Consider the following 12449-nt stretch of genomic DNA (forward strand, 5'->3'; position numbering starts at 1 on the left):
ACTCAGTAAGTATTGCTCATTGGCGTGAACTTGAAATCAGGTGCGCTGAACGGACCGATTGTGTTAATCGTCTGTTGGAAACGGGAGCCTCCGTTTTGATGCTGTGCTTCCGAGGAGGGAGCACGCTTCGTGGATGGCGGGTGCATTGGCTGCTGAAATGACGCTCCTTTTTTAGCGTAGACAGAAGAAAATGCGCTATTGTCGAGTCCTTGCTGGGAGAGCTTTTTAGAGTTCACGTTTTCTTTCTCGATTTTCTGGTCAGGGGTAATAATATCAAACTCACACGTTTTGAAACTCTGCGAAATGATCTCCATCTTCTGATTTCTCAAGAATATCTTGACGTTCTCAAGCATCTGGCTGAACTTTTCAGTCTTACTAATCTCCTGCTGTATTTCATCGTTCATTTTTTCCTTTGCTAGCCAGTCGACACCGAAAGCGTCGGGATAAAAGTTGAGGATAATTGAGTCAGTGGTTTTGTTGCTCTTAAACAACAGCTCGACGTTGTACAGAAGCTTCAGAGGAACCATAACAGTGTTCAAGAATTCGAGCTGAAGCGGATTCTTATGGTGAGTCAACATCCTTTTGGTGTTGCTCACTGTTTCCATAAGCTCTTTGAATATTCCAGACTTAAGTATTTTGAGCTCATATTCGTAAGGAAGCAGCTTGATCAGCTCTGAGCAGCAATTTTTGGAATTGTTATCGATCCCATATATCTCCAGATTAACAGTGTCCTGGTTGGCCTCTTCATGATCCAGCTTTGGGTACTTTATGAAGGTGTTGGTCGTTTTTTCCAGTTCCGTGACAAAGTTACTTGGCTTGACACGGTTCGCGTTCAAGTTGCAATTAAGCTGCGATGATGTCAATAGCCTCCATTGTGGCCTGGTTAATTTGACAATGGAACAGAAATAGTTGACATTCATTACCTTTTCAACAAGCTTCTCCAGCTCGATCTTGGCCAGCGGAATCTGTGACTTATTTTTGGCTGGACACTTGATAATAACGTTCTTCTTTCTGACAAAAGATTGAGGGAAGTTGGAGGAATTTGGACTGATGGAGTCGGACTTTTCGTTCAGCTCGAAGGAGTTGGAAAACTTGATGAACACGTTGAACTTTCTCATAATCGTTTGAACGGTCTGACCTCCAACACCAATGATCTGCCTGTGGAACGACTCTGGGACGTTAAAAATCAAAATGGAAGGAAGCTCGTCTTCAAACATACCTAGGCCAAGTACGGAATCCATTAGGTCAGCGCACGTTATCTCCACAATGAAATTGAAGTCTGTGAACGGAAGAAGCTTGATAGTCACTGATGACATATTCATGATCTTGATGATCTTTCCGTTTTTCTTGCCGGCAATAAAGTCTTTTTCCTTATTGGAAAGCTCTATTTGGTAGGTGGTGGTGCTTTTAACGAGGTCAGCTTCCAGGTAGGGCGCGAATTGAGCTAGAGGATTGGCAGCTTGTTTGAGGCCTTCAGAGCGTCCAACGACCTGAAAGACATAATCGTCATTGATCTTGGCCAAGGAAACAATGGAGTTGGTGATGAAAGATAATGAGTCGTTGAAACTCAATAGCTTGCTCACATCTGCGGTTGTCGAGGTCGTCATCTTGAATTCGTACTTGGCACTGTAGAAGCTGGAAATGAAACCCATAAACTTGTCAATTGCGTTATCCACATCTTCGATAGAGTTGGCCTGGAAACTAATGATATCACCCGTCCCTTCTGGGTATGAGAAGCCAAGAGATGGAATGGAGATGAAACAGCCAGTCTCGAACATAATATTTTTCAGAAACTCCGGGTCCTCCATGAAGAGGATCATGCTTTCTCTCTTGATCGGCATGACAGATAGCTGTTTGATGAAGGGAGTCTTGTTGATCTTCTGAATTATGTCTGACAACATGTATTTGGTTAACAGTACCAATGATTTAAGTCCTGTGATGTATATGGTTGGCTTCTGTAATTCCGTATCCAGCGAATTATTGAAGTAGAGTTCTGGGGTCAGGTTTGGCAGGTAGATGTGGCAGTGAGTTCTTTTGACAATATTCTTGAAATTGGAAAATTCGGTTCCACCAATCAATGGTAGCAGTGACAAAGATTCGATCTCTATGTAATCGCAGTGAGACAGAGGGTTCAAGTTATCGATAAACAGTCTCACCTTATTTTCAGCTACAGTTGAACAATCCTGGCTGCCCAAAATAACTATGTCGACTTTGGAGGAGCTCTCCTTGGAAGGTGCAATATAGATGGAACATTTGTTATAGAGCGACACCTCGTCGAGAAATAGCGTCAATTCCTCTTTGATTTTCCCAATTGATGTGAAGCAGTAGTTATTTTTGGTGAAGTCAATAGTTATTCTGCGTTTGGTGATCTCAAAATAATGGCGGAAAATCTGCAACCGAATCTCATTCATTTCTCTTTGGGAAGCGTAGCTGCCGATGATCGAGATGGTGAGTTTCCTCTCAGATCCTCTGAACTCGTTCAAAATAGTCATTATTCCCGAGGCGGCGTATCTTTCATTGGCGTGGTTCACGACAGTTCTCAAGCTCTCGAGGTTATCGCAAACCATGGTGCCCGCTGGCAGGTTCTGCAAGAAAGGGAAGGACGAAACAGCGTCCGTCTCTATAAGTCTCCAATCTGAAGAAACGAGGGACTCATGCAGCACATTTCCTGGTTTGACGAAGTGGGTATAATTGAAGGGAATGGTGACTATGAGTCTGTTATTGTCCACAGCTTGAACAGTCTGGAGTGGCTGATGTTGGAAGGCCAAGTCTGAGTATAGCGTCATTAAATTGCCAAGGTAAAGCTGGAGGATAAAACCATAAAACGAAGGAAGAACAAGCGATAAGCAAATTTAGTGGGCAGGGAGTAGAATATTGCAAATAAGACTAAATCAAATTAAGCGGAAAGTTATTGATGTTTTGCCCAATTCGGCATATTAACAACATCAGATATTTGGCGGTGCGAAAGTAGCGAACAGTATATTTTCGACGCGACGATTTTGTGCACAATTATTTTCCTGGCAAATTTATTGATTTACTTATTATCCTGGTAATATTTGATGATTTCTTAAAATGGAAAGACCCAGATACTCAAGAAAACTCTCATCTAATTCAGTGCATCGTAGACGATCCACTTCAAGAAAGGCAAGACGCAGGCGATCGTCTTCGTCTCAACCCGGGGTGCGACCTCTCTCTGCAGATTTCTCATTCAGTGACGACCCCTATCTCGAGCCAGAATTCTACGAAAGTAAAGCCACACTCGACAACACCCTTCCTCTTGACTATTTTAAACAGGACGTTCTTGCCGTGATACAAAACCTCCGAATACCAAAATGGCGCAAGATCCCTCTTACTGGCGCTTCTCTTCAAAATCTCGAGCTGCAACGTATAAGCGGTGCACTAACAAATTGTGTCTATAAAGTGACCTACAAAAACCTGTATCCGCTTCTTTTAAGGCTCTATGGTGCCAATGTCGACAACATTATTGATAGAAAGAGCGAACTTTTGACTTTGCAGCGGCTTTCCCAAAGAAATATAGGTCCCAAGCTTTTGGGATGTTTTTCCAACGGCAGGTTCGAGGAATTCCTGAACAATTCCATCACCCTCAACAAAGAGCAAATCAGAGAACCGAAAGTGAGCCGGATGATTGCCAGAAGAATGAAAGAACTGCATTATGGCGTTCCTTTGGAATCTGATGAAAAACTTCAAGGGCCCAAAGTATGGAATCTAATTAGCAAATGGGCTCACTTAGTGGACGAGATGGAATCTAGTGCCACCGAAGACGACCAAATAAAGGTGTTTATGTGCACTTGGGCGCACTTCAAGCAAATTGTTGCCAGATACCAAGAGTGGCTTTATCACCAGTACGGCGGACGTATAAATGTTGATGAAAAGCTGAAATTTTGCCACAATGACACTCAGTACGGTAATTTGCTCTTCTACAATAAGTATAACCAGCCATCTTTTGATGAGGACGACTCAGATGTTGAGTCCATGGCGCTCGACGAGACATTGGCCCAAAAGACATCGTCCCTATCACTTTCTACAGAAGACACAACGCTCCCATTGGTTACAGACTTAAACTACAAAGACGACAAAAAGCTTGTCGTCATTGACTTCGAGTACGCTGGACCGAATTTGCCTGCATACGATATCACCAATCATTTTTCTGAATGGATGGCCAACTACCACGCTATCGATAGCTACAAGCTCAGGGTTCACAGATATCCAACTCGAGAAGAAAGAATAAATTTTCTGAACACCTACGTCAATTATGTTCCGGGATCTTCAACTCCAAATCTTGTTCCTCAACCAGGTCAATCCAGATCATCTGCCACACCTGCATTTTTGACCCAACGATCATCTTCAGTGGTAAACCTGAAGGAAAGTGAGCTTCCAGCCCGCGTGGTCGAACTATACAATGAGACGATTATCTGGAGAGCCACCAACTCCATCTTCTGGGCCCTTTGGGGAGTCATCACTAAAGGCTCTATTTCCGGCGAGAAGCCAGTGCTATTGAAGGAAGCGTACGAGACGGGCCCAAATGGAGAAGTTTACCGCGTCACCATTGAGGAAGACATGGATTTGGACGATGAGGCAGCTGTTGAGGAAATTGGTGACGACAACGACGATAACTTTGACTATCTCCACTACTCATTGGAAAAAGTCGGAATGGTTATGGGTGACCTTATCCAACTTGGACTGGTTGCCAAGGAGGAACTGGATCCAAGATTCCACTCGCAAATTAAATATCTGGATGCCGAAATACTGCATCTTTGAAGCGTATATAGATATTATACATGTGATTAGTCGAAAAACTCGTCGTCTTGGGTGGTTTGTTTCTGATCGGCTGCAGTCTCTGCTTGTTCGGGCCTCCAATCAATGGTTTCCTTATTGATTATTTTAATTCCATCTTCTAAAGAGACCTCCAATTTCCCAGAGTCCAAAAGCTCACCAAATTTCTTGCGATACTCAGTTCTCTTGGCCTCCGTTTTTTGTATTCCTCTTAGCGCTTTTTCGGACAGCCCTGATGTATCTGTGTTTGCAGGATACAATGCAATGTATTTTTCTGTTTTTGGGAAATTCAGAACGTAGGCCAAATCAACTTCGCAATGTCTCACCACCTTCTTTTGCTTTTTAATCTCTTTCTTAATGGCTTTAGGGTCACCATCTTTGGCTTCCAATTCCTTGAGCTCTTTGAGAGCCTTTTTGTACCTACGGACTGCTTTCTTACGCTCAAAAAAGCGAACCTTGTGGTATCTCTGAGCAAGCTTTTTTGCTTTAAGGTTCGTTTGCACAGTAGCGAGTTCTGATTTCAGTGCTTCCAAAGCTCTTTCATTCTCAATTCGCACATTTGAGGCCAAGTTATCTCGTTTCAGAAGTCTTGTGATATCTCGAATTTTCTTCTTAATTTTCGAGCTACCTTGGCCAATCACGCCCGAAATGTCCACACCTGACGAGTGTGCTTTAGCCATGATATATATATATTTTTTTGGTGCAAAAAAATAAAATGAATTAGAAAATTTTAGATTCCAAGCCGCACAGCCAAAATGTTTATTACAGCACTACGAACCGGAAGCAGATTGTTCAAGCTCTGTGAGTCTTGTCGACTTCTTCAGCTTGACTTTACCATCCTCGATATTAACCTCAAAACCAGCCTGTTCCAAAATGGCCTCGTTTTTCGGATCGATAGAAGTCCCCTTGGCTTCCAACTTCGCAACAAACTCCTGGTTGCGAGGGTTATCTAGCAGTAAATATTTAATGCACAAAATAGCTCGCTCTTTGATGAAGGGTTCGTGAGCGTCCAAGTTGCAGTTATTGAGTATCAATTCCAAACCATGAACATTGCGCATTAATTCCTGGTTTTCGAAGTTTTCATACACCAGCGCAGTGATTATCTCCACAATAATCAGTTTGACCTGAGGAAAGTGTTTCGCATGAGGCGGTGCCTGATCGTCTTTGAGCTTTTTCTTGAATGTGTTTCGTTCCACTACTTTGAAAAAAGGTATCAAATCTGATAGAAAGTGGTAGTGATTCAGCATTTGGCGCACCTCGTCGTATTGCGTAAGGCTCGAGAGACTGTCGAGCACTGATATGATCTGCGAGTGGAAACGGCTCAATCTGGCCTTCTCGTTCTCATCTAGTTCTTTCTTTTCAAGAAGCACACTAGCCTCTTGGGCCGCAAATTTAAAATAGTCCATAAGCCAAGCCACGATGTTCACCAACTTGAGTTTGTCCCAGCCATTCTCTTTGCTGGTGAGAATAATCTGAAATGCTCGGAGCAACTCCACAATTGTTTGCTCGTCGTTTCCAGACTTGGCTGCCTTTATAAGGAAAGGCCCCAGTCCTTCGTGTGAAACCATGTTCACATACATGCTAAGTGAGACAATTTCCAGCTGTTCGAGCTGCTCTTCAGTAAACTTCTCATTGTTGCGAACAAACGGCATGAGCCTCAAAAGGCAGGTCCCCACGAGATTTACAATGGCCAGCGGATGGTCATGAAAAATTTTCGAAAGCAGCTCGTCATCGTTGAATAGGTTTCTGAAATAAATAAACACACAGAGCAGCAGGTTAGTTTCGACAATATTCAGTCGAGCAAACATATCCCAATAATTGGGCAGTGCTGCTAGAAATCCCAAAAGCGTATCAGCATTGTAGTCCGGAGTCACATTTTTCTTGAGCTCTGTGCTGATGTTGGTGATGTTGCTGAGATACTCAAAACAGGCTACCATTGCATTGTAGTAGACGTCAACAAATTCAGGGTAACCGCTCTCTTCGAGCTCTTTGATCATATCCAGAAACGTCAAACACAATGGTATGATGTTGTTGCTGTGGTTGACATAGAGAGACTGTATCAGCAAATCCCCTGAAATGTCCTTATTTCTGAGCCCAATGCGGGAGTAAAAGTCTGCGCGCTCGGCATCGCTGTACAAAAGCAGGCTCCGCAGCCCGACAATCAGGTTTCTAGCAAGAAGAATTACACCCCTGATAAGTCTTGTGCGATAACAGATCAGCGGAGTTCTTGTCGTTTGCGGGTCCTTGCCGGTGTTTTCCATGTAGACCTGTATGGCTTCATTTATCTTAGTCCAGATCGAAAGCGAGTTGGACAGCATTTGTCTTTCTGTGGCATCGTTGGAGGTCAGAACCAGCAAGAACGAGAACTTGGATAAGCATTCCTTAATTTCGGGCTCTAATTCGGATAGTGGTTTGGGAGACTTTTGTAGTTCGATTATTTCCGACAAAGCGGCCAGACTCCTTTGTCGGGTCATCTTGGCTCTTGATGGTTATGGGGCTGTATTACCGGGCTCTGAAACTGGGAAAAAAACGGGAAGCTAAAGCAAGCTAAAAAAAAAAAGAAGAATTCGCGGAGATATTCCTCAATTATAATGCCGAAATTATATATCTTCATCATCTGAGCCATCAAATCGTAGGGACAGCTCTTTTTGCTCTCCAGGACCAAACCAGCCGTCGTCCTCTGAATCATGCATCTCATCCTGGTCCGATTCCTGGTCAGACTCCAAGTCAGACGTGCGCTCTGGAACTCCGCCGTCTTCATGTCCATCGATCTGCATGGCGGGCTTTTTCTTGTCTGAACTGAGATAAGAGTAGAATTGCTCTGATCTGATGCCGGCCTTGACCACGTCCTTGGCCACTCTGTTCAGGAATCTTTGAACCAAACGCATCGAGCTCGCAAACTGGTGTCTGTTCTTCGTGATATATTTTCCATGCACGCGTAAAATGGTAGCAATCCAAATGAGATTGAACTCAATGTGCTGGCTCTCCATCAAAATCGAACCAATGAACGAGATCAGCTTTTCCACATACACCAAGGGCAGGTCTCGCACAACGAGCGGAATGTCGCTGACCTTAATGGCTTCATAAACCTTGTGGATTAAATAAGTCTCGTTCAGTCTGAATGCCATCACCAGAGCAGTCATATATTCCCCGTCCTTTAACACGGCAAGTGTGGCTTCTGGGGTCACATCAACGTCCAAATCAAACGGATCAAACACCAAACTGTCGTCCACGCTGTAAATTAAAAGACCTTCGGTGGAGGCACAGGCAAACGCATTGGCCGTTGGAGAAAACTGCACGCTGGTGACCCGAATCTCAGGCCGCGACGCTCTTGCCGACGGATCTCCTCTATTGGACCCCGGCAGTGAGAAATCAGTCCGTCTTCTTTCCTCTAAATCGGACAGTTCTCCGTCATCGTCGATGAGCTCAAGTGGCCCACCGTCAGTCATGTTCTTCGAGTTCAAAAACTGCAATGTTCCGTTCAATTGCATATTCTGCGAGACAGTGAACCGCTTGAGAAGCACTTCATTGGGAAGATCATAAAGACATATTGAGTTATTGTTTCCGGCAGCCACCATAGACAGTCCGTCAAAACTGTAGGCAATAGTGGAGAAATATTTGCCTCTTGCTGAATTGGCAGCAACAAAACGGTCTTCCACGTACCGACCTGCTATTATATGATTCTTTCCGTCAATTTGTCTCACCTGCTTTCCCTGCTGCACGTCCCAGAACGTGATTTGTCCGTCAAGCGTCGAGGCAGCGACTTCCTTGGAATCTGGCCGCATGGCCAATGACAGACACTCGTGGAGCACATCAAAAGGCTCACTTGTCTGGGTTCTGCTGAATATGTCCCAAATCCTGATCGTTTTGTCCCACGACGCACTGGCAAGCAATGGTGACCCCTCGCTGCCGAAGCTCAAACACGACACTGGGCCTTCATGGCCAGCCAGTTGATCAAGCAACTGTGCTGTCTGCACAGACCAGACCTGGATGCTAAATTCGTCAAGCGAGCCCGCACAAACGATTTCTCCGCTCGGATCAACCGCAAGACAGCTGAACTGCATTCTGGTGGTGGACGTGAACACGCGGAAATTTCTATATCTAATCAAGTCCCATGCTCTAACTGTACCGTCCAAAGACGAGGAAAACATCACCTGGCCCCTTTTTGCAAAAACAACCTGGGTCACAGCAGAAGTGTGCTCCTCAAAGGTGGCCAGACAGAAACCGGAAACAACGTCCCAAATCTTGATTTTTCCGTCGTCTGAGGCGGTGACAATTCGGCTGCCATCCGGAGAATACGCAAGACAGTTCATTGCATCAAAATGCCCCTGTTGTTTGAGAATATACGACTCTGACTGCCATTCGTACACGAGCAGCTGTCCGAGCTTCTTAGACCCAAAAGCGACCCACTCTCCCGTCGAATTAATAGCAACAGTGTTGACAGCATTGAATCCCATCGATAGCTGCTGGAGCATGGTAAAACTAGGCAGATCGTACAGGCGGAACTCTCCGTTGGAGAAGCCGACAATGAGCAAATTGGATGGAGCATGGAACGTGGCACATTTAACGTTGTGGTCCGAGAAAAAGAAGTGCTTCGAGATGATTCTCCAGCTCATGTGTTTCTGATCTTCAGCCATTTCCTCCTCTCCAGGTCTTTCTGTGTACTCCCATCTGAAAAGAGCTCCATCTTTGGATATAGTGTATATTAGTTCCTGATCCTTGTCGAAGAATGCCTTCATAACGTGATCCCTGTGTCCTGCCAAAGTCATTTTCACGTCCCGATCTTCGCTGTGTAATGAAAAAATCCTGCTTGTTAGATCTCTACTGGTTGACAAAATGTATCTGGAATCGCCAGACCAGGAAATGGACGTGATGTCTGAGTAGTGTCCTGCGTACACTCTATGGCGAACAAAGGGCGCAAACTGACGGTCTTCAGCAACGTCTGGGGTTTTCCATACCTGGACGAATCTTCCGGCTGCCAGAGCGAAATGGGTACCACTAGGTGAAAATTGCAGATCGTGGACTCTCTCTTTGAAATTGAAGTGATGTAAAACGGTGCGGGCCTTAAAATTTACAAGAATGGCTCTTCCATCCACATCAACAGATAGCAGTAGCGTTCCCTGCTTATTCAGAGCAATGCAGGCGATATTCTTGCGATGTTCGTAATCTAGAGTGAAAGATTTATTATTCACCAAATCAAACACAGAAACTCTATTTCCCACAGGTGAAAGCAGCAGTGTTCCTTCTTCGTTGTAGATAATGTTACCTTGTCGATAGACAGTTCCCAGCAAGTTTGAGAATCTGAAATCAGACTTCATGATGAATATGTATAGTTAGATTATTGGCCCTAAAATTTTTTTTGTGCACTGCCAAACTAAAAAATCTGAAAAATAATTTGAAAAATTATTATCTAAGTAAAACCATCATGTCTTTGTCTGCGCGGGTGAAGAACATGAAATTCATGCGAATGGCCGACGGCACGGAGGTCAAGCAGGAAGAAGAAGTACAAACCACTCCAAAACTCACGGATCTGAGCGAGTGGAAGCTGCCAGTTGCTGATATTATCCGCCAGAGAAGTAAAGCGCGCAGAAATAAAATACGCAGAGTCGGTTATACACAAGTCTATCAAATGGTGGATCTCGTGAGAGTGTCTGGGAGGCGCAACAATGCTCCAGAGCCAGCAGAGGCAGAAGCTGAGCCGGATGAGCCGAAGACAGAGCCTAAAATTGGACTCACAGCATTGCGAGCTAACAGCAGTTTTGTGAAACGTAAAGAGCAAGACGATGACGATTTCCCAATGAAAAAGAGGAAGAATTAGAAGCCAGTCTATTTCTTCTTTTTCTTCTTCTTTTTGACGTCCGCTATCTCAAATCCGCCCTTCACTATTGCATCTCTGGCACACGCATTAATATGTTTGAATCTGTCGGGGCCAATATGGACACCTCCAAACCATCTTGAAACGACAACCATCACATTCCAGACGTCCATGATGGATAGAAGGTGCAGAAGCCGCCCACCTGCTGCTGTTTCTCCGTCATCATCGCAATCCTGATACTGTGCTCCCGTTTCTGGGTCTTTAATTCTCCAGGCCGTCATATTATGGTTCGCTTTGGCCACTTTTCGGTCTTGCTTCAGCAGTTCCAGGTACTCAATGGCTTTTTCAACCGAATCTACCGAACGAGCAAAACCAACAAAGGTTGATTTTCTATCGCTAATAGCTTCGGAAATGGACCAATTGGCCAGAGGCTCCAGCGTCTTTGGTGGCCTTTGCTGTCCTGCTTTGGCCTTGGCTCGTTCCTTCTCCTCATTGTATGTATAGTCAACCACATATTCGTCAACGCCTTCGGATTCGTCTTCCGGTTCTGGATCACGCTCAAAAGTAGATATTTCCACACTGGCGTCTACAGCCTCCTGTTCTTCGTCTTCCCCGGAATATAAAATCGCATCACACTCAGTAAAAAAGTCAAAGACACACACAACCCCAGGTTTGAAGATAGAGTCGAGGACTTCTTGCAAAAGTTGAGCTACATGTTTCTCGTCAAATCCCCGTTTGTCACATTTGACATTTAAAATTTGAGGTATTTCCTCCGGATAGTTCTCGGGAAATCTGATGCGAATGCTAATGTACTCGTACTTGGGTATTCGGAAACGATAGACCTGATCGCTTATGAAGTCATAGCACCCGGGAAAAATGGCGTCCAAGGCGTCAAGTTCGTCCTTCAGCTCCTGGGATATCATCAAATCGGATAAATTAAATAAAAAAAACTAAATCTAAATCATGAGCGTAGAAGAATTGAAAAACCAGGGGAATCAGGCATTTAAGGCTGGAAATTACAAGGAGTCCGCCAGAATATATAACAATGCCATTATGCTGGACCCGGGAAATGCAGTGCTCTATTCTAACAAAGCAATGGCTTATATCAAATTAAAAGACTGGAATGGCACTTTGGCTACCTGTAACCAGGCACTCTCTTCCACCGAACCTGATGACAAGACCAAAATCAAACTATTGTGGAGAAAGTCAATAGCCTTGCAAGAATTAGACAGGTTTTCGGAAGCCAAAGATTCCTTGCAAAAAGCCCTCCAGCTTGATCCAAATAATAAAACTTTGAAGCAGGATTTGGAAAGCCTAGAATTAAAAATCAAAGAACTAGATGCAGAACTAATAGAAATTCCGATACAATTCGCAGACTCGCTTCCTCCAAGGTACCTGCCGAAAAAGAAAGCATTCAAATTGGAAGAATCTGATATCCCACCAATGCCTGAACTGGAACGATTTCCTCGCTCTCCAACTGCATTATTCCTTTCTGAGCTTTCAAAAAAACAGCCTAGCGAGAGGGAACAATATTATGAATACGTGCTTCAAATAGACAGCTCGGTCTATACCGGCTTGTTTGAGAGATCAGGACTAGACTCAAATTTCTTGGGGTTTTACGTGGAAGCTGCAACAAATTACCTCGCATCATCGGACACTCGATTTCTAAACAACATCATAAAACATCTACAAGCCTTTGTGAAAACTCCAAGATTTTCAATCGCCTCAATGTTCATTTCTACATCTCAAGTTGACAGACTGTTTAACTCGCTCAAGGCAAAAACGGGTAAAGATTTAAGATCAATTTGGACCTAGTTTAGAATAAACAGAAATATAGGAT

The 12449-nt window shown here is 44.2% G+C and overlaps 8 protein-coding genes across 8 annotated transcripts; 3 read left to right on the forward strand and 5 right to left on the reverse strand.

Annotated features, from left to right (window-relative positions):
• Positions 1-2: 2 nt before the first annotated feature.
• On the reverse strand, positions 3-2786 carry HPODL_04077 (uncharacterized protein; the record flags this gene model as incomplete). Its single annotated transcript, XM_014078858.1, has 1 exon — positions 3-2786. One exon carries the CDS (start codon positions 2784-2786, stop codon positions 3-5), a length of 2784 nt encoding a protein of 927 aa, XP_013934333.1.
• Positions 2787-3072: 286 nt separating this feature from the next.
• Positions 3073-4779, forward strand: HPODL_04078 (Choline kinase, catalyzing the first step in phosphatidylcholine synthesis via the CDP-choline; the record flags this gene model as incomplete). Its single annotated transcript, XM_014078859.1, has 1 exon — positions 3073-4779. The coding sequence occupies one exon, from the start codon at positions 3073-3075 to the stop codon at positions 4777-4779; it is 1707 nt and encodes a 568-aa protein (XP_013934334.1).
• A 26-nt stretch (positions 4780-4805) lies between these two features.
• On the reverse strand, positions 4806-5474 carry HPODL_04079 (rRNA-processing protein EFG1; the record flags this gene model as incomplete). The annotated part of the gene is made up of 1 exon (XM_014078860.1): positions 4806-5474. The coding sequence occupies one exon, from the start codon at positions 5472-5474 to the stop codon at positions 4806-4808; it is 669 nt and encodes a 222-aa protein (XP_013934335.1).
• Positions 5475-5564: 90 nt separating this feature from the next.
• On the reverse strand, positions 5565-7268 carry HPODL_04080 (Copper transport protein 86; the record flags this gene model as incomplete). Its single annotated transcript, XM_014078861.1, has 1 exon — positions 5565-7268. One exon carries the CDS (start codon positions 7266-7268, stop codon positions 5565-5567), a length of 1704 nt encoding a protein of 567 aa, XP_013934336.1.
• Positions 7269-7394: 126 nt separating this feature from the next.
• Positions 7395-10112, reverse strand: HPODL_04081 (Periodic tryptophan protein 2; the record flags this gene model as incomplete). The annotated part of the gene is made up of 1 exon (XM_014078862.1): positions 7395-10112. The coding sequence occupies one exon, from the start codon at positions 10110-10112 to the stop codon at positions 7395-7397; it is 2718 nt and encodes a 905-aa protein (XP_013934337.1).
• Positions 10113-10219: 107 nt separating this feature from the next.
• HPODL_04082 (uncharacterized protein) lies at positions 10220-10612 on the forward strand (the record flags this gene model as incomplete). The annotated part of the gene is made up of 1 exon (XM_014078863.1): positions 10220-10612. The coding sequence occupies one exon, from the start codon at positions 10220-10222 to the stop codon at positions 10610-10612; it is 393 nt and encodes a 130-aa protein (XP_013934338.1).
• Positions 10613-10620: 8 nt separating this feature from the next.
• On the reverse strand, positions 10621-11532 carry HPODL_04083 (uncharacterized protein; the record flags this gene model as incomplete). The annotated part of the gene is made up of 1 exon (XM_014078864.1): positions 10621-11532. One exon carries the CDS (start codon positions 11530-11532, stop codon positions 10621-10623), a length of 912 nt encoding a protein of 303 aa, XP_013934339.1.
• A 40-nt stretch (positions 11533-11572) lies between these two features.
• Positions 11573-12424, forward strand: HPODL_04084 (uncharacterized protein; the record flags this gene model as incomplete). Its single annotated transcript, XM_014078865.1, has 1 exon — positions 11573-12424. One exon carries the CDS (start codon positions 11573-11575, stop codon positions 12422-12424), a length of 852 nt encoding a protein of 283 aa, XP_013934340.1.
• Positions 12425-12449: the final 25 nt, after the last annotated feature.

Source organism: Ogataea parapolymorpha, chromosome V (assembly GCF_000187245.1).
Source record: "Ogataea parapolymorpha DL-1 chromosome V, whole genome shotgun sequence".
Classification (NCBI taxonomy): domain Eukaryota; kingdom Fungi; phylum Ascomycota; class Pichiomycetes; order Pichiales; family Pichiaceae; genus Ogataea; species Ogataea parapolymorpha.